General features: G+C 44.3%; 3 protein-coding genes across 7 annotated transcripts; all 3 read left to right on the plus strand.

Annotated features, from left to right (window-relative positions):
• Window positions 1–872: 872 nt before the first annotated feature.
• On the plus strand, window positions 873–7,828 carry LOC108035600 (neurotrophin 1). 5 transcript variants are annotated; one of them, XM_044095229.2, is made up of 7 exons: window positions 886–1,247; window positions 3,448–3,953; window positions 4,102–5,015; window positions 5,238–5,369; window positions 5,800–5,946; window positions 6,012–6,594; window positions 6,686–7,284. In XM_044095229.2, the coding sequence occupies exons 2-7, from the start codon at window positions 3,498–3,500 to the stop codon at window positions 7,157–7,159; spliced, it is 2,706 nt and encodes a 901-aa protein (XP_043951164.1). In that variant the 5' UTR covers window positions 886–1,247; window positions 3,448–3,497; the 3' UTR covers window positions 7,160–7,284. The 5 variants fall into 5 exon arrangements, with proteins under 5 accessions (XP_050741830.1, XP_043951163.1, XP_016966767.1 ...); XM_050885873.1 differs by having other exon boundaries at window positions 873–972; window positions 6,012–7,828; XM_044095228.2 differs by having other exon boundaries at window positions 880–933; window positions 6,012–7,828.
• Window positions 7,829–9,028: 1,200 nt separating this feature from the next.
• LOC108034783 (uncharacterized) lies at window positions 9,029–10,459 on the plus strand. Its single transcript, XM_017109742.1, has one exon. It carries the CDS (start codon window positions 9,029–9,031, stop codon window positions 10,457–10,459), a length of 1,431 nt encoding a protein of 476 aa, XP_016965231.1.
• Window positions 10,460–11,767: 1,308 nt separating this feature from the next.
• LOC108034712 (pupal cuticle protein Edg-91) lies at window positions 11,768–12,632 on the plus strand. The gene is made up of 2 exons (XM_017109653.2): window positions 11,768–12,069; window positions 12,352–12,632. Exons 1-2 carry the CDS (start codon window positions 11,823–11,825, stop codon window positions 12,423–12,425), a joined length of 321 nt encoding a protein of 106 aa, XP_016965142.1. The 5' UTR covers window positions 11,768–11,822; the 3' UTR covers window positions 12,426–12,632.
• The last annotated feature ends 5,082 nt before the right edge of the window (window positions 12,633–17,714 follow it).

Consider the following 17,714-nt stretch of genomic DNA (forward strand, 5'->3'; position numbering starts at 1 on the left):
AGTTTATGGTTTCAACCAATGATGAAGAAATAACAATAAAGCGCAAAAAAGCGAAACGTCAAAATCACGAAGAGTCGTTAATAGACGCGAGTCAAAGTCATTGCACAGTGGGGTGCAAACGATAAAAAGTCATTAGCTTTGACTGGGTTTTACTTACTCTGATGTTATTGATTTTGAGTAAAAATGTTGCATTGCAATATGGCTTTTTAATAAATTTAAATCAAAAATTGTATTCGCTTAATTTAGTTTGTTATTTCGTCCCACTGTTCGGTGGCTGACAAATAGGCGGAGGCGCTAACAACCTGCCCAAAGTTGCCACCGAGGGCAGTTTTTTTGAAAAACGAAAGTGCCGCGGCTTCGAAATTAATTTTCTTTCCTCAACTTTAGGGGCTGACCCTCGCGGGTGGGCGTGGAACGCCCAATAAAGTGGTCAAAGTGTTTTTCGTGGCTAATGATGCCGAGGGAAAGCACTTTAAATACACCGTTTTGCATGCTTCCGTTTTTCGGCGATTCGCTTCCTGACCCACTGCCTAAACAAATGACTTAAGACACGAACTGGGCGGGCGACGCTGCTTGAAAATTCGAAGATATGGGCAAACTTCCGCACTAAACGCTAATAGATTCACATTTTAAATATGCAAATCTAAGCCAACCAACCGTTCAATGAACTTGCGAACTGCACAAGAAGTGCAATTTGCCGATGCGCAGACACGCAGCAAAGTTGGATGTACAGCAACGGGTCCAGAACGCCAACTAAGCCAAAGACGCAGCCGCAACAGTGGCAGCAAAAACCGCAGCAGCAGCAGCAATAGCAGCAAAGCAGCAGTTTAAGAAGCAGTAAGCAGCAGTTGAGGCAGCAAATCAGTCTGCGGCGAGTGTTGAAAGCGTTCAGACGTAGCAGGCGGAAAAAGCTGGCCCAAAAGCGAAACGAAGGTGAATGCCAAGCTGCCAGCCTTCGAGAAGTGTGGCAAAGTAGAAAATCTGTTAATTAAGGCGCGTGTGAAAAGTGTGAAAATCAGCATACGGACTGAAAATCAGCCAAGTGCCCATAAAAAGTGAAAATTGTTCGTTCAAAGTGGAGTGGAAACTCGGTTCTTGCGCCGCAACAGAAAATAATCGTTGACCAAAGCTAAAGAAGATTGTGGAAGGGAGTGGCTTGGCAGAAGAACAGTGGACCGAAGACGAGCTGATCTGAGGTGATTTCTTGAGCTCAGACTCGTCTTATAAATTAATCATACAAAAACAAAGTAAGCAGCGCAAAGCAGAGAACAAGAAACAAAATCGAAATTGGAATTTTAAATAACTTTTTATTTACGTGTGTGTGTTTTAGCCAAATATGTGAAATGGAGAAAACTTTCTAAAAAAATCGTTTACTCACAACACAACAACAACGACGCACAAAAATTTGAATTCGTTTTATTCTTTACGCCCGAGGAAATTGTGTCAGTCCGAGCTGTTTAAGGTGTGCATGTGCGTGTGCGTGTTTATTTATAAATGAGTTGCCGCTTTTCGGCGGTCGTCAAGTTTGTGTCTTAAGTCTTTCGTTTAGGGCCCGGTAAAATGCCTCGGTTTCAGATGGCGCTAACCCATTTGAAGAAGATATCGATCCCCGGATTGGTCCGATAGACCTCGACAGCTGTGGTTCAGCAGTTAGTGGTTCAGCGGGTTCGCTTACTAGGTTAGTCGGTTAGCACCTAGTTGCTTCTTCCGAGGCTGCTTAGTGTGCTTAGTAGGATTCTGCGGCAGATTGTCAGTGCGACTTTCTTGCCACTTCGTTTTCCGATGTTTCTTCTCTCATTTGCAGCGCTTTAATTTGTTTTCTTTAATTCGCTTCGTATGTGCTTTTTCTGCCTTATTTTCGGACTGGCCCCGTTTCGTTTGTCTGCGCAACGCACGCAAATTACAAGTTAATTAATGAGAGATTGCATGCCAACTGGGGCTGCTGTATCGCATCTTCAAATGCAACCCCTTGTGCCATTCCCATTTTCGTCTGCAATTTGTATTTACTTTCTTGCAAATGGCACCCACGCTAAATTACTGGGATGCCTGGGAACCGAAATAATGGCTGGCATATATGGGAAACGGCTGCGACTTATTGGCTTAATTTGATTTATCGCAGCGCGCTTTCTCAGAGGTAGAAAAAAACATGCCTATACATATATGCAAAGGCCACACAAAAACCAGAAGCGCCGTCATCTCTCCCCCTTTTCGTAGGATCCATTAGCGAGGTCTCCTGTGCAGGTGTGCGAGATAAATTAAAGACACCGAGCCTGCTCCATGACAACGGCAGCATCCTCACGTTCGTGCCGCACCGCAAACTGTGCACATCATTTCATTCAATTATTTGCCTTGGGTGCCGTTGGCCGCCTGCCTGCCTCGAAAGACGCGAATCTCAACTCGCCAATCTCCCCAGGCCATCGTCTGCCATAAGTTTTCATGCTTGGCCTTGGCTGCCTTTTCTAAACTGTCAACTGTTTGCCATAGCCGCCGCAGCCAAATTTTCACTTTTCATCCGCACAAAAGGTCACAACATCGCCGCATCTCCTGCCGAACATCGATGCAGCTGCTATAGACATTGCCTCGGAGGAGTTTTCTTGGCTTGGGTGTAGTTAGCATTCAGATTTGTCGGCTCCTTGGGGTAGCTATACCGACTTAGTACATAAATAACGAAGGAAAGAAAGAAAGAAAGACTTTCCTTTGGGCCCAAGACATTTGCATAGGATGAGAAGTGAAAACCAAGTTCAGGGAGGCAAGCATTTAAGCATAACAAATGTCTTCATCATGAGGATAGGAAGTTAAGGCCCAGTCAAATCAATCAAACGACCCAAGAGGGAGGCTCTTTAAGCCCAACAAATGTCTTCATCATGACGATAGGAAGTTTAGGCCCAGTCAAATCAATCACACGACCTTTGCTGCCTCGCCTTATTACCGCCAAAACGGCCAGTTTAGTCAAGAGTCATAACCCCTTGCTCCAAAATACCCATAAAATGGGGAAAAATGGCTAGGAGTAACAACAACCAGAGCAGCTTCAGGTGCTTCACGCCTTGTTGGGCAGTCAACTGAGATGACAGTGAAGATCATGATGACGACGCCGATGGCTGAGTGCGATTACCTAAAGCCGGAGACGACTGTGCTGCTGTAATAGCCTGGCCAAGATGGTTATGACTGCTGCTCCGCAGACGTAATAGTCTACGCTCATGTTAATGACTCTTGCTTTCGTTGGAAAGCCGAAAATGCGAATGCTTATGAATTGCCAAGCCAAATCTAAGAATTAAGTCTAGATAAACTCTTTTTTGAAAGCGTGCGAGTGTCGTTGGGGTGCAGGCATAAATAAACAATTAGCCAGCTGTCATTGTTTCGTTTGCAATTCGAAAAATTAAATCCAACCTAATAACGGCCAGTTACCGCCCCCCCTGTATTAACTTTCCTTGGCCTCGTAATTTTCAGACGGCTGCAGAAATTAAAAACAAAGCCAAGAAAACAAAGCCGCAGCGAAAATGAAAGCTGGCCGCGCCTTTGGCTGCCTTTTCTGGGCCCTGCTCTATTGTGTGCTCTATCTGGATCTGGTCGGTGGCAATTCCCCGGACGATGAGCTGATGGACTTTGATTTCGCGGACTCCAAAGATCCCGCTCCGGAGGACTGGCCATTGGATGATTTGGAGGAGGCCCAACAGGCGGAGCAGGCCGACAAGAAGTTGGAGTCCAATATGCTGGACTTCAGTGTGGATCTCGATGAGCCCGAGCCGGAGAAACAACTGCCGCCCTTCGATTGGCGGGAGAGGGTGTTGAGGAATGCCCTGGCCAAAGCCCTGGCGGATGAGGGATTGCGACAGAAGTTCGTCGAGGTGATGCCCATCTTAAGGGTTCTTTCTTCCCAGCAGCGATTGGCCCTTTCCGCTTTGATCTCGGCCCAGATGAACGCCAAGAAGGGACACGAACTGAAGTTTGAACAGGTGAGTTTCGGGACTGTATATTCTAAATGGACACAAGATAATGCAGTACAAATGCATTAACAATAATAATATGGGATATCCGTGTATCCATCAATTACATCATATAAATATTTAATATTTATAATACATTTTTGAATGGTTCCTTCAGGTTCGAATGATGTTTGGCAATGACAAAAAGCTGCTGTTGCCCATAGTCTTTGACATTGCAAACCTAATAAAGAGCTCCACCCGCAAGTACATTAATCTGGGTTCCGACCTGGCCTCTGCTCCGCTTTTCAACACACCCATCAGTCGTCGCGAAGATGATTTGAATGCCGAGGAGTCGCGACAAGATGACCAAGTGGGTACTATTGCCGTGAGTGTGGAGCCAAAGGAGCTCCCTGCTGACGATGAACAATCGGAGTCCCTGGAGGACTTCTTTGATGAGATGGGAACCGAGGTGCTCGATCCACAGATGATCAATGAGGCGCTGACGGGGGATCTTCATGGCAACGAAACCAAGTCCCCGAAACCGGAAAGTCATGGTCAAAGAGTTCGGCGATCGGCTAATGAGTTTGTTCACAAACTAACTCGATCCGTGCCAGCTTCTGTGAGTGAAGAGCAACTTTTGGGTGGCATTGCTGGACGGACCATCAAACTGAACACCACGGCTTTTCAACAGCCAAGTAGCCAGGAGGCGGAGGAGCAGCAGTTGCCCTCCTCTAATGATGGCCAGTCGTCGTATGCAGAGGTGGAGGATCTGGCTTTTGCCGGTCTTAATGGCACCGAAATCCCCCTGAGTGCCGATGAAAGATTAGACCTGCAACGAAACAGCGCCGAAGAGACAGACGAACCTCTACCCAGTCCCGAGGAACTAATTGCCGGACCCCGTTATCGTCTGGGAAAGAGACCACTGCCGGGTCAGAAGTCGGGATCTGCAATCAAACGAAAGAGGGTGTCCTCTTCTGTGAGGGGAAGACCCAAGACAGCCGCCAGTTCCCACAAACCCGTGGTAACACCAGCCCACAAGAAATGCGAACGATTCACCAACAACATGTGCATCCGCACCGACGACTATCCGCTGTAAGATCCCCGTAGCTAGTTGGTGAGCGGTTCTCCCGGGGTCCTGGTTCCGGGCCATAGTCCTTACTCCTAGTTTAGTCTGAATTTTAGCCCTAATAAACAGTAATTTATTAAACTCACTTGCCCAACGTTCCCTGCACTTATGCTTAGTAGACTGGTTTTGGTTAGAGTTGATTTAAGGAAAAGCAGTTGGAAACTGTATGTATTGTCTTGAAATCTCAGTGAACAGATCATGGGCAGCATTAGGCGACACAAGAATGCCATGTCCGCCCTTTTGGCCGAGTTCTACGATAAGCCCAACAATAACCTGGAGTTTGGAGACGAATTCGATGACTTCAGCCTGACCAAAAAAAGGTGAGTGGAAAGAGAAGGGAATGGAATGGTTTGTCTATGCAACCATTTTAAAAGCTTTTCTATAACTCTGAAATCCGATTTCAAGAATTTATTGCTAGGCAATAAAAGTGATATTTTTGACGTTTTATTATGGTACTGAAATCGGTTTTATTAATCATATTAAGCATAGAAACGGGTTTGAAGTCTAAAGTTAGCTTACACAATTTTTAAAAATATTATAAAGTTATTATCCCTAATTGAGAAATGAAAGATTGATTGATGACTAATAATTTAAATAGTTTCGTTTATGCATTTTAAATACTAGTTTTATTTGAATATGAAATAAAAATATTTGAATTCTGAAATTTATAAAAAAACGATTTAAAAAACGATTATCTTAAGATGAATGATATTATTAACTTAGTAATAACCATTTTGATTTCCTTCGCAGACGTGAGGATGAAGGCAGTGCAGGTGGGATGTGCCAGAGCGTGGTGCGTTACGCCCGACCCCAGAAGGCCAAATCCGCTTCGGGAGAGTGGAAATACATAGTAAACACTGGTCAGCACACGCAAACCCTGCGACTGGAAAAGTGCAGGTGGGTGTTAATGGATTTTCTCTTCAGGAAATTGCATTATTAACTTGTTATCTTTGCATCCCCAGCAATCCCGGCGATAGCTGTTCCTACCTGGCACAGACTTATCGCTCCCACTGCTCGCAGGTGTACAACTACCACCGACTGCTGAGTTGGGACAAGGTTCGCGGTCTCCACGTGGACATTTTCAAGGTGCCCACCTGTTGCTCCTGCCAGGTGGATGGCTATCGGCAGCAGTTCCCACCGCTCTCCTCCATCCAGGCCAAGGATTACTCTCCGCTGGCCAACACTCACGGGAGTCACAATAGTTACAGCACCATCAACGAAGAGGACCTGGACTACGCGGATGAGAGCGAGGAAGACGAACTGGGTCTTCGATATCCTTCATTTAACAATCGGGAGACCAATGAGCTTTACTCCAGCAGCAACAAGGTGCGAGTGAAGCTGCCTGGTGTTACCACCAGTGTGGGTCCCTATCTCAGTCCCCCAGATGATGACGATGATCGCTATGGCTATAAGAGCTCCAGTTCCGGATCGGGATCAGGGTCCAAGAAGTATTACAGCCAGGTGAGCCGCCGGCGGCCCCAGCAACACTCAGAGGCTCGTCTGGACTTGGATTTGGCGCCAAGCGAGACGCACTCGGACCAAGAGGTAAACCTATTTGCTGGCCCACCAAACGGCGGTGCAGAGAAGCCGCGTGTCCCGCTCAATCGCAAGCGTATTTATGCCTCCACCCACACAGCCCCCACCACCGCAACATCATCACCATCATCATCAGCAGTATCATCCTCAGTACTACCATCAGCCGCAGGAGGAGCTGCCGTCCGCCTACGATTTCCACAGACCACAAGTCTACCAGCCCGAACGGGAACAGCTGCCCTTAGCCCTGGACTCGGCGCCAGTTCCGGCTATTCAGTCGGTGGCGGCTTCTCCAGCGGTGCCTCTTCCTTTGCCGCCCATGCCCATCAAGCAGGTGCCAACGCAGTTGCACCACCAACCAGTGCACCATCCACAGCTGCACCACCAGGCAGCCGGCAGCAAGGTGCCAGCAAATCGCGACCCCGCTTCTATGCACCACCAGCCACCATCCCCACGTCGTCCTACTCAATGGTTGCCGGCGGGGGCCCAACGTCGTCACTTTCGACCGAGCGTTCAACTCAGTGGGAGCGGGATCAGTCGACGGCACCACCACAACCGCCGGCCGTCTACCCAGTGAGCCCAATCTTCCCCAGCGGCGGGGTCAGCGAGATGTCGGGCAAGAGGATCAACTACAACTACCATCCCATCATCGACTTCTTCGACAAGAATCGCAGGGCTGAGGCGGCGGCTACAGTTAATCCCCCGGAGGCAGAAGAATCCAGGATAGTGGAGCAGCGCATATATCCTCAGAATAATCCCAAACCTCAAAATGGCATGGGCATGGGCATGGAGAGCATCGCTGGAGTGTACCAACATCCCATTCCAGTGCCCAAAACCCACGAGCGGCGGATGGGTTTCAGGGCGAATAACGGTGGTGTGGGTGGTGCAGGTGCTGTGGGTGGTGGTGCTGGTGGTTTCGCCAACGATAACTCCTGGCTGCCCATGGTTGTGGAGTAGCTTAAGTCGCATGAGTCCATCAAAGTCCCCAAAAATCCTCCAAAAACTCGATAAATCTAACGTATTAACGCTGTAGTCTCTGCCGTTCTCGCCGGGAGCCTAACATTGTAGTTTGTCCAGCTGGCTCCTAATCTCAACCCCAATCCACTCTAATGTTTAACCAACTATGTTTATTTATTTATTTATTTTGTAGCGTGTAGCAAAAATTAAGAGATGTCCTCGTTGTTGGGGAGGCTCAATTGGCCGAAAGCTTGGTTGAATTGTCGCAAGAGTTTTAGCAATAAACATAATTTATTAAAACCGTAAATTGTGTTTTCATTTAACTTTTGGGGTCTGTGAGCATTTACGGTTTACTGTCACTGTGCTGCTGTTAGCTTTGTTGCCACTGTTATGGCAGAAAAAATGTAAGGCATCTTTTAGGCGCCTGTATAAATGTAAGCGCTATGCGCATGCGTAACAGCTTTACTATTAAAAGAGCTGTATGAGTTTATTGCTAATAAAAACTTGCAATAAATACATGATTTTAAGTAAGACGTACTTAAATTATTTCTTAACTTAATAATCCTTAATGGCCTCTATAATAATGTACTTAAATAGAGTGTTAAAAATATTGAATAACAAACAGCTTGCGGCTTGCGAATCTGCGTTTTAATTTTTTATTTTTGTTTAAATTAAAGTTAAGGAATTAAGAATTTTATTCCCATTAAGAGACTACAAAGAAATCATTTTATTTGTAACATAGAAACAAGCTCATGAATTAATGCATTATTCCTTTTAAATATTCCCACCGCAGCATACCAATAGTGTCTATAAATCAAGCCCATCTAAAGACCCTAATATTCCCGAAATATTTTAATGAGCCAAATTAAATGACCAGTGCATAAATTATTTCACCGTTCGCTTTGCCTTTCGCCCAAATGACACAAATACTGAAATTTCAGTGGCTTTCGGCGAAGTTCAAGTTGAGGGTCAAGTGGCGGGCGCTAATGAGATACGAGACCGCGAAAATAAAAACACTTACCCACACGATCGAAAACTGAATTCCAACTAGAAACTAGTTTCTGCAGGCTGGCCACAGAGCCAGAAAGTTGCAATGTGCCAAACCACCGCTGTGGTGCGCGTATGCAAAGTGGGTTTCTAAAGCGAAACGGCGCTTAAACTCCGACTTTGACCAGTTATAACATTGGACGTTGAACGCTGCAGCCTGCAACGTCACTTCGGCTGGCCAGTTTCGCTTTCATTTGCTGCCGAAGTTAACAAACGACCGATGACGACGACGATGACGATTGCAAAGACATCCATCTCGTCACGAGAGATGGAAAGAAAGAAAGAAAGGCTGGCGATCAAACTGGAAAATTGGAAAAACGGCGAGGAAATTTTATAAAGGCCCAATGATAGCACACTTGCTGCACAGTTGTCTGTTGGCCGTCGAACGCGAAAGTGAAAAGAGGCATTTCCCCGACCTTGGGATAGTGAGGGTAAAAGTGCAATGGCAAAGCTCAGGATATTTTACCTGCTCCTCTTTTATTCCCAACTAAGTCTTGGAATCAAAGTGGAAAGTCCCGGAAAGGAAGGAGTTTCTAGTAGCACTGCAACTCCTCCTGTTTACAGGGTATCTAAGCCCGAGCCTAAGCAGCACGAGAATAGAGTTCCTCCTCACTTGCAGGACATACGTCCTGGTTATGTGGACGATGATGCGGGGGATGTGATCAGGATCATTGAGCCTCCCCAGCATTTTCAGCAGCTGAAGCGACTGCGCCAGAGGCAACCATCCAATCCTCCTGTGGTATGGGAACAGCCACGAAAACTAGCCACCAACAGGGTTAAGATCATTCCCCAAGGAGACCTGCTCACCCAGGAAACCCAGCTGCAAAGTGGCCCCAACCAGCTGCAAATACCCATGGAAATACTGGCTTCTGTGAGGAAAACAGAGCGTTTGTTGCAAAGGCAAAGGCAAAAGTTACCGCTAGTAAGACAACGACATATCCAAAGGCAAAGTCATACCCTAATAGCGCAAAAAACCCTGGAGCAGCAGCTCTACCACCGTGGCCAACAGCAAAGGCTAAGAGCAGTTTTGAGTCGCAATCAAGAGCACAAAAGGAGCAAAAGGAATAGGAGGAGTCTTTCGAGGGAGAAAAAGGAATCTTACGATGTGCAAAAGGGTCTGAAGTTGGTGGCCCACATAGGGGACCTGCTGAAAAATGCCACGCAGTATTTACCCGACGACGAGGTCACCAATGAGGTGAAGAGGTCGCCGCCACCTGCAGTCAGCTGCGGCAATGCAACTAACTGCGATGCCCATCGGCGACGTCGCCAAAGACTTTTTAAGCAGCAAGCCAAGTCAGCAGAGCGGGAAAAATTGAAGGAAAGGCGGCGGTTTAACTTCCGGAACGAGCCAGCAGCCACGACAATAACAACCACTGGCAAATCGGCGTTTTCAAGTGCCAATTCGGTTGCGGAAACTTCCGCAACTCCGCTGGCCAGTCGCCTGGTGAATTCACGCAAATCCAAATCGCCAAATAACAACCGCAACTTGGGTCGTCGCGATGACTCCATACTCTATGCGGATGTTATGACGAATATACGCAATTTGTGGCAGGAGCATGATCTTTCAGCGGGTCCCAAGTTTGTTGCACCTGGCGAGGTGGCCAACAACACCGATTATCGCGCCTTGGATGTGTACCTCAAGGAGTTGGATGACTTGGCCAAAAAGCTACCCACAGTGGCTCCAATTACTGGCTTAAACAAGGAGGAATTGCAGAGGCCCACGCCCACTCCCAGTTGGTATCTCATCAATGCGGAGGGAGGAATCTTTGAGACCCGGCTGGATAGTCAAACCAAACCCTCCTCATCGCTGTTCCATCGATTCCCCGACATGCCCAACCAAAACCAGAGTGTGTCCACATTGGACCTGGAGTAATTCGTGGTTCTTGGGTGCTTAACTAGTTGTTATTTATTTATTTACAAAGAATATAGTATTATTAATGAAATGAGGAACAAATAAAGTAATGATAAATGGAAATATTTATGTGCAAATATATAAGATGTCTTGATGTTGATTTGCGTGTTTTAAAGGGTAAACTGTCAAATTCTGATTATACTTTTATACAACTCTCTTTAGATTCTTAATTAGATTCTTTTTTAATAGTTAATATTCAATTATTTACAAATAGCTAACCCTGGAACCGTGGAACTCTTCACCCCATCTCTTTGAATGCCACATCTTCGTGGATTCTTGCTGGCCAACCAAGCATTTAGCCAGGCTAATTACAACGGCTCCCAACTCAAGTCACAAGTTCTTGGCTAATGCGGCAATTTAGATAAGCCCATACTGGCAATTAGCCCCGAGCTTGAGCCCGGGCTGCCAAACGTGCGAAACGCATTGTCCAAAGCCCTGACCCCGCCTAACATGCAAAGTTGTGAGAAGATTTTCGGGGCAATTAGCAGAGGCTTCGGGTGGCTCAGATGAAGCGGAAGAAAATCAACCTGACCTCTCTGAATTACAGGGGAAACAGATCTCTCGGATGAGACTAGTTTTCGGATTCTTGGCTAGCTTTTAATGGGGATCCCATCTCTATTCTTGGAACATTTTCATTTCCACATTCGTTTTTTGGCTGCTAAACCTAGTCTAGCGATTTTGGGCGGCATTTTTTTTATGGGATTAGAATGTTGTTCAGCCACTTTGACAAAGAATTATTTAATTTATAGAGCGTGTGTTGGGTTTTTATGATTATTATTTTGTGTTGGCGGGGTGAGAGATAAATTAGAGTGGAACGTTTGGAAGAGTAGATAAATCAGTCCATGTTATGTAACCAAATTAATTCCTGGCCTTTAGGGAAAAGAAGACGGGGCACTGCCCATTGCGACATTGACCCCACTGATCGCAGTGGGCGGTGGGTGGCAAGAGAAAAACAAGCAAACAAATATACGTAAGTTGGCCCAAAGCATTGTAATTAGTAGTCGGTCATGCAAGAAATAGAAGCCTCCCCCGAAAGCCCCCCTCTTGGCCAATTCATTGATGTTTGGCGGGGTTTTCTTTGGATTGCTAGAAGCACACGCAGCTGGAGTCGCCCAAATTGGAGGGGGAACACCGTTTTTCGCTTAGACAATTGTTTTGTCGCTGCGCATTGATGGCAATGCAAGAATAGCCTTTTGGCCATTATAAAAGCCCGCTGCACGCTCCCAGCGTCAGTCAGTCACTTGTTGTAAGCCCCGAGTCGCATTTCCATTTGCACCGTTCGTTGTCGTTAGCCCAAAGGAAGCCCGCAGTGAAACCCGCCAAGATGTTCCAAGCCAGATCCGTCTGCCTCCTGCTCGCCCTCTGCCTTTTGGCCATGTTCTTGGCCGGATGCGAGGCGCGGCCACAGGAGGGTCGGGAGGAGGGCGGCGACCAGGAGGTGAATGTGGAGGCCGAGGAGAAGGATCTCGAGGGAGCCGCTTCCTTTGGTTACGGATACTATGCATCGCCCTACCTGGGGGGCTATTACGGCGGATACTGGCCACATTACAGCGGCAGTTACTATGGAATTGGTAAGAAAAGATTGTGATACAAAGGAATCAAGTAAAAAATTGAATATAAATTTAAAAATTACAAAGTTTTCTGTTAAGAAATTCCCTTTAATTTCCGTCTTACAAGAAGAATACTTCATTATTCTACGTTTCTTCTATTGTATTATTATATTACAAGACTTTCTTAGAGCCAAACTTAATATTTCACAGTTTCTGATGTTGCGATCCAAAAGTTTAATACATATTTTTGAGGCAACGAAGTTCTTTAGATTTCAAACTCATAATTCCCAAATCCACCCACAGGCTATCCCTACTACGGCGGCTATGGAGGATACTACGGACACCATCACCATGGCCACTATGGACACTACTTCTAGGAAGGGCTCTTCACCCCTCTCACACAAATAATAATACCTTCAGCCTCAGTAGAACTTTATCAGCACCAGATGCTCTACCAGCACTAGCTCGAATAGAAGGAATTAAGTAGCGAATTAGAAGCCGACAAAGATAGCAGTAATAGCCAGCACTAGCCTCAAAAGCCAGACGATGCGTTCTTGACCGGATGGCAAACAGATTAACTGCACTGCCCCCTTGCGCGAGGATAATTGCTTCAATTAAGCAGAAAATCACAAAAAAAGAGTACAGCCAACTAAATATTACATAAATAAATGTTATACTTTGTACAAATTAATGCCTGCGTGTTTGATGGCTACCGTTGATTGTTTTAATTTTACTCTTAGCTCTCTGGGTGCTCGTTATTTTATGCCATCGTAAAAAACACATGAAGCGCCCCAGCTAATTAGCAATTCAAATGGAGCCAAACAAACATTGGTTTTATATCGCTGTCCTAATCTAATTAATAGGGGTTTTTTTTATTTCAGAAGCAAATTAACTGTACAAATTGCCAAGAACTGATGCAAAAGTTCGACCATAAATGGTGCCCAATAAACCACCAATAAGCGGCAGAAAAGTACGAGTATGTCTCGGTTGTTTGACTCCTGTTGTGCCACACTGCGTATGCGTAATTTATGCGTGGGATACCATAAGTCGCAAAAGAAGAGCGGGCATTGTGTAAGCCAAGTGTCTCAGATCAGATTCTCGCAGCGAACTCGCTTAGACAATTTGTCTTGATCGGATTTTGACAGGCAACAATCGGATATTGGAAGTCAGCCATCAAGTCGGAAAGGTCACGGAAGTGACGGACAATGGACACCGAAGATTAACGGCCGGCGGACGGCGACGATGGTGCGACAATAATCGTTTGACTTCACAGAGGAACCTTTGCATAAATTTCGATTCTCCGATCTAAGGTCATTCGGTAGCCGAGAAACGAAATTCTCCACTTGACCTCTGCATTGACACTTTTCTTCTTGGCTTACAAATGCCAAAATCAAGAACGTCTCATCGATCTTCGAGTCCCATTCATATTTCGATGGCCAGCTTTTTCTGTGGGTAATAATAGCGCTAAATTGGTTATTAAAAGATCGTTTAGCATTTCATTGTTGAACTGAAGCGTGACTAAGCTCGAAATATTGCTTCAATATGATTATTATTTATTCATCAATCTGAAATGACTCACTTGAGATTTTGATATCGTTATAAAAATCTTGCCAAAATAGATACGAAACTTGTTTTAATTAGACTTGGGAGACTTTTGTCTGGTCGGTCTGCCTTTGTGGCTAAATAAATTAAGTCAGCTGACGACCGACATTTATTGCACTTTCTCACAGTCGCAGTTTTTGCCATTTGGTTTCTGTACATCATTTCGTTTCTTTGGTTCATAAATCACTTAGGCATAGACCGAAAAATATCAGGCTGATGATTTGGCTAATTGTTTGTTTGTCTTAGTTGATTTTACCCAAAGCACTTTGCGTTTCGTTGACGTTTTTTCCACTATTTATAACTTTCATTAGCCGAAATCGATGATATTGAAATTCATTGAAAATCGTGGCCCCATTGTTAAGTGGAAAAACCATCGGAATTATATCTTTGTTGTTTTTTTTCTGCTGAGTTATTATATCTTGTGTGGTATTTCATTCGGGCAACGGACACTAGAGTTCAAGTGCACGAATTGAGAAATTTAGAGCACAGTGGTTCGGTAAAATTTCATAAGATTGTGTAAGATATAAAACTTGGGATGATTCACAAAAAATTCTGAAGTGAATCACATCTGCTGTCCGATATAGTTTGGCATTCATATTCAATAACTTGTTCTTTGATTCGCACACCTTTGGAATTCCCGTTTTTTTTTCTAATTTACATGATTAAAGCATGTTTGCCCCACTGTTCATAGCGATCTAGTAATTTGATTTGTATCCGAGTATTCGCTTGTTTACCCATGCGTGGGTCGCTTTATATCTCAATTAGATGCTAAGACAATCATCATTAGCGGACCCTCTGGCGACTGCATTCACAATGCAGCCAGCACTTGATGCGATAATAATTTCAGTACAGTAAATTATCAATCTATATGCCGATGGCTTTAATTCCCCGTACCCGTCAGCGCGGACGGCTTAAAGGTGTCGCAATCTGGCCTCAGCTGCAGCAGTCGCAGCTTGAGAAGTTCCTGCTGCGACAGGTTCGTGTCTTAAGTCTTTCGTCTTTCGTGGAATTAACATGTCAAGCACGTATTATATTATTTCAGGTTGAACAACAATCCCTATCCGCAATGTTGTGGCAGTCCCGGGCCAGCAGTCGATTCTTCCTTGCCACCAAGGTCGCTGCGGCTTAAACGCACTTGAACCCTGGAAAATAATGCACTGAAAAAAATATTTTCTTATACTATTTTTTTTTTTAGAATTTGTTAAATAAGTGATGCTTAATATCATATAGAAAACAAAACAAAAATATTTCTAACGATTATATATCTATAAGTTATTTTCTACTTCTTTTTAAAAATAAAATATAAATTACACTAATTTCTTTTTTATATCATTAAGACCTTTTCTCTGCACTGGCATCCTGGATTCGGCCCTCAAAATTGGCCATTGAACCTGCGGCCAAACTTGTTTTCCCCCAGCTTCTTATCGTTTCTGTGGCAGCTGCGGCCTGGCTTTTGTGGTTAAGAGTCGAGGCGACTTGGCCGGATTGTAATGGTAAACATTTTGCATACCAAAGGCATTAAAGTCTTTCGGCTTTGACCTTGCCCAGTCCGATCTTCGCGTAGGTGAATAGAGCACAGCAGGGCGTTTCTTAATGTGTGTGGCATGCTCGACTTGGCAAGAGGCAAGGGCGATCAGTTGGGGCAGACCGACGCACCGAAAAGCCCGCTCCAAATGCAACCGACCAGAAACGAGACCGAATAAAGAGAATATCTAGGCTTTGGCGACTGCTCGTTATTTAATTTCCAGTCAAGCTCTTTAATTAGCTGTTAACTTCCGCAACATTTGCGCCAAAGAACGCTTGTTTTGTCTTGCCAAAAAAAAGGAGAAAAAACTCAAACAAGCAACTCCCATCCAAGTATTTATTCATTGTGGGTGCGTTCAATGGCTGAAAGTGATTTATAGACGCCTGCTGAGCCATAAATATTTATGGCAATTGTTTCGCTTCGATTTGCTAAGCCACTTTGGGCTTTAATTAAAGTGCTTAGTACTGGGAACTAGTCTACGAACTCCCTGTCGGAAACTCGGTTCTCTGCCCAAAAACTAAATCAAAAGTTTCCATTAGCCAAGTTTAGAAGACGCCAAGTGCTGACAGGAAGTTCTCATCTCCAACTCTCGGTTCTAGCCATGAATTATGACCAAGTTTGACCAAGAGTCGACGAAGCGTTTTAGAAAGGCGAAATCCTGTGCCACTAAGGTCACATTCTGGTGCGATCGCGAGAGCCAGAACCCGTTCCCCAGTCACTTCCTCCTTTGTAACAGGATCAGCTTGGGATTGCGCTGCGCTGGTTCCATGTGCTGGCCGTTAAGCGGGTATTCTGGTTCTCAGCCGTTGGATGCCTCGGCGACCTTGAGACGAGAGTGCAAAAAATCTGTTCAGATGTGCGACGCTGCTGCTCTGAGCCCCGATCTACCTACACAGAGGTTGCAATTAAGCTGAACTTGTTATGGTCGCCGGTTTCACTTCGGTTGCTCACCGCCGTTGGCTTTATGACCGAAAAAAAAGTGCTTAATGAAACCGAAGCGACGCCCCATACATCTCGCGAAGGCAGTGCCTCACCAACTCCCTCCCCCTTTCAGCTAATCGCTCCGAAAATTGTTATAAATTTGTCACTTAAATTCATTACAACGATTGGATTCATTGTCAGCCGCGTAATTAGATATTGATGAATGGGCCTTTGTGGGTGGTTCCCTGTCACGTTTGAAGTACGTGTGCTTCTATGGGAAAGTGGTAACACTTTATAGTATTTGAGCAAATTTGAATTATATTAAAAAAATTGTATTAAACCTAATTAATACCTGGATTATTTTTATGTTAAGATAAAGAACTTTAAAAGTAAACTTTGTTTGTTTTCGTACATTTTTGTCATTTTGGGAAAAACTAAAAAATTAAACAAAATTGTTAAAGTAAGAACTTTACGTAATACAAGGTAAAGATTTGAAATAATATATAGAACTTGTTAATACACTTTTTTTTTAATTAAATTAGGTTTCCAAATAAAATAATTGCATTAATTCCCTCATATTTAATTTACATTTAAAATTTATTAATTTAAAAAAAATGTATTTTTAAAGGGTAATAAAAAATGAGCTTACTGACATTTCCATCCTACATTAGTCACACATGACTGTTAATTTATTCGCGAATAATTTGTAGCAGTTCAATTTATACAAGTAGTAAACGTTATGTATTTTAAGACACACATTTTTCGAACCTTTAAAATAAATCTAACTTTAATTCCATTAGCTCGTGTTTGTGTCATTTACCTTTTGGTTTTTATTTATACCCAACCCCATCACCTAAATTAAAGAGTATGACAGACTGCGCCTTCTCGAGTTTTACTTTCATTTGTCATATTTGATTGTTTATTTACTTGCGAATATTTTGTATCAGTTCGATTTGTACAAGTGCTAAAGCGCCCCGAGGTTTAATGAACTGTTGGCGGATTTGTTTTTGGTGAAAACCATTGAGGCTGAATCACCGCTGATTATTATTGTTGGTTGTTGGTTTTATGAGCGTTTACCTTGCGGTTGTCGGTGGCGAATCATTTGTATGCCATGGGCGAAATTGTCCCAGCGAAATGCATAAAAACTTCAGGTGGCTTATATTATTTATGGGACGGGGCAGCGAGAATTTTAACCAGGTTCTAGCCACATCCTAGTTGCACTAATAATCCCTGTTGATTGATTATCCGACTTCCGAACTCTAGAGATCCAGAAACTGAGCAATCAATAGATTAGCATTCATAAGTCGCTTTTGTGGGGATGCTAAATAGCAAAGCTAGAAGCTTTTAGTTTAAGTGCTAAGCCGCTTTAGGCGGTTAGGATTTCTAGTTAGCCACGCAAATAGAACTTCGACGGCATCTAGACTCATAGATGGCAGCCGTCGATCATCTGTGATCCAGCTCTCTGGTTTTAATTATCAGCGGGCAATAAACGATTTCAGTTCATGTTGTTAATGGCATTTCGTTATGTTTCATAGTTTTGAAAGTTGAAATACTTGAGTCGAATCAAATGGTTGTTGGCTGGTTGTACCTCGCATCTTGTACGGGTATCTTCCGGTTT

The sequence above is a fragment of the Drosophila biarmipes genome, chromosome 3L, assembly GCF_025231255.1.
Source record: "Drosophila biarmipes strain raj3 chromosome 3L, RU_DBia_V1.1, whole genome shotgun sequence".
Taxonomy (NCBI): Eukaryota; Metazoa; Arthropoda; class Insecta; order Diptera; family Drosophilidae; genus Drosophila; species Drosophila biarmipes.

Excerpts from the sequence above, each read along its gene's own strand:
- LOC108034783 (XM_017109742.1), top strand. The coding sequence starts at position 9,029 with ATGGCAAAGCTCAGGATATTTTACCTGCTCCTCTTTTATTCCCAACTA.
- LOC108035600 (XM_050885873.1), top strand. The coding sequence starts at position 3,498 with ATGAAAGCTGGCCGCGCCTTTGGCTGCCTTTTCTGGGCCCTGCTCTAT. Across the intron at positions 3,954-4,101 it reads ACGAACTGAAGTTTGAACAG|GTTCGAATGATGTTTGGCAA; the intron begins GTGAGTTTCGGG and ends TGGTTCCTTCAG. Across the intron at positions 5,016-5,237 it reads CGCACCGACGACTATCCGCT|TGAACAGATCATGGGCAGCA; the intron begins GTAAGATCCCCG and ends TTGAAATCTCAG.
- LOC108034712 (XM_017109653.2), top strand. The coding sequence starts at position 11,823 with ATGTTCCAAGCCAGATCCGTCTGCCTCCTGCTCGCCCTCTGCCTTTTG. Across the intron at positions 12,070-12,351 it reads CGGCAGTTACTATGGAATTG|GCTATCCCTACTACGGCGGC; the intron begins GTAAGAAAAGAT and ends ATCCACCCACAG.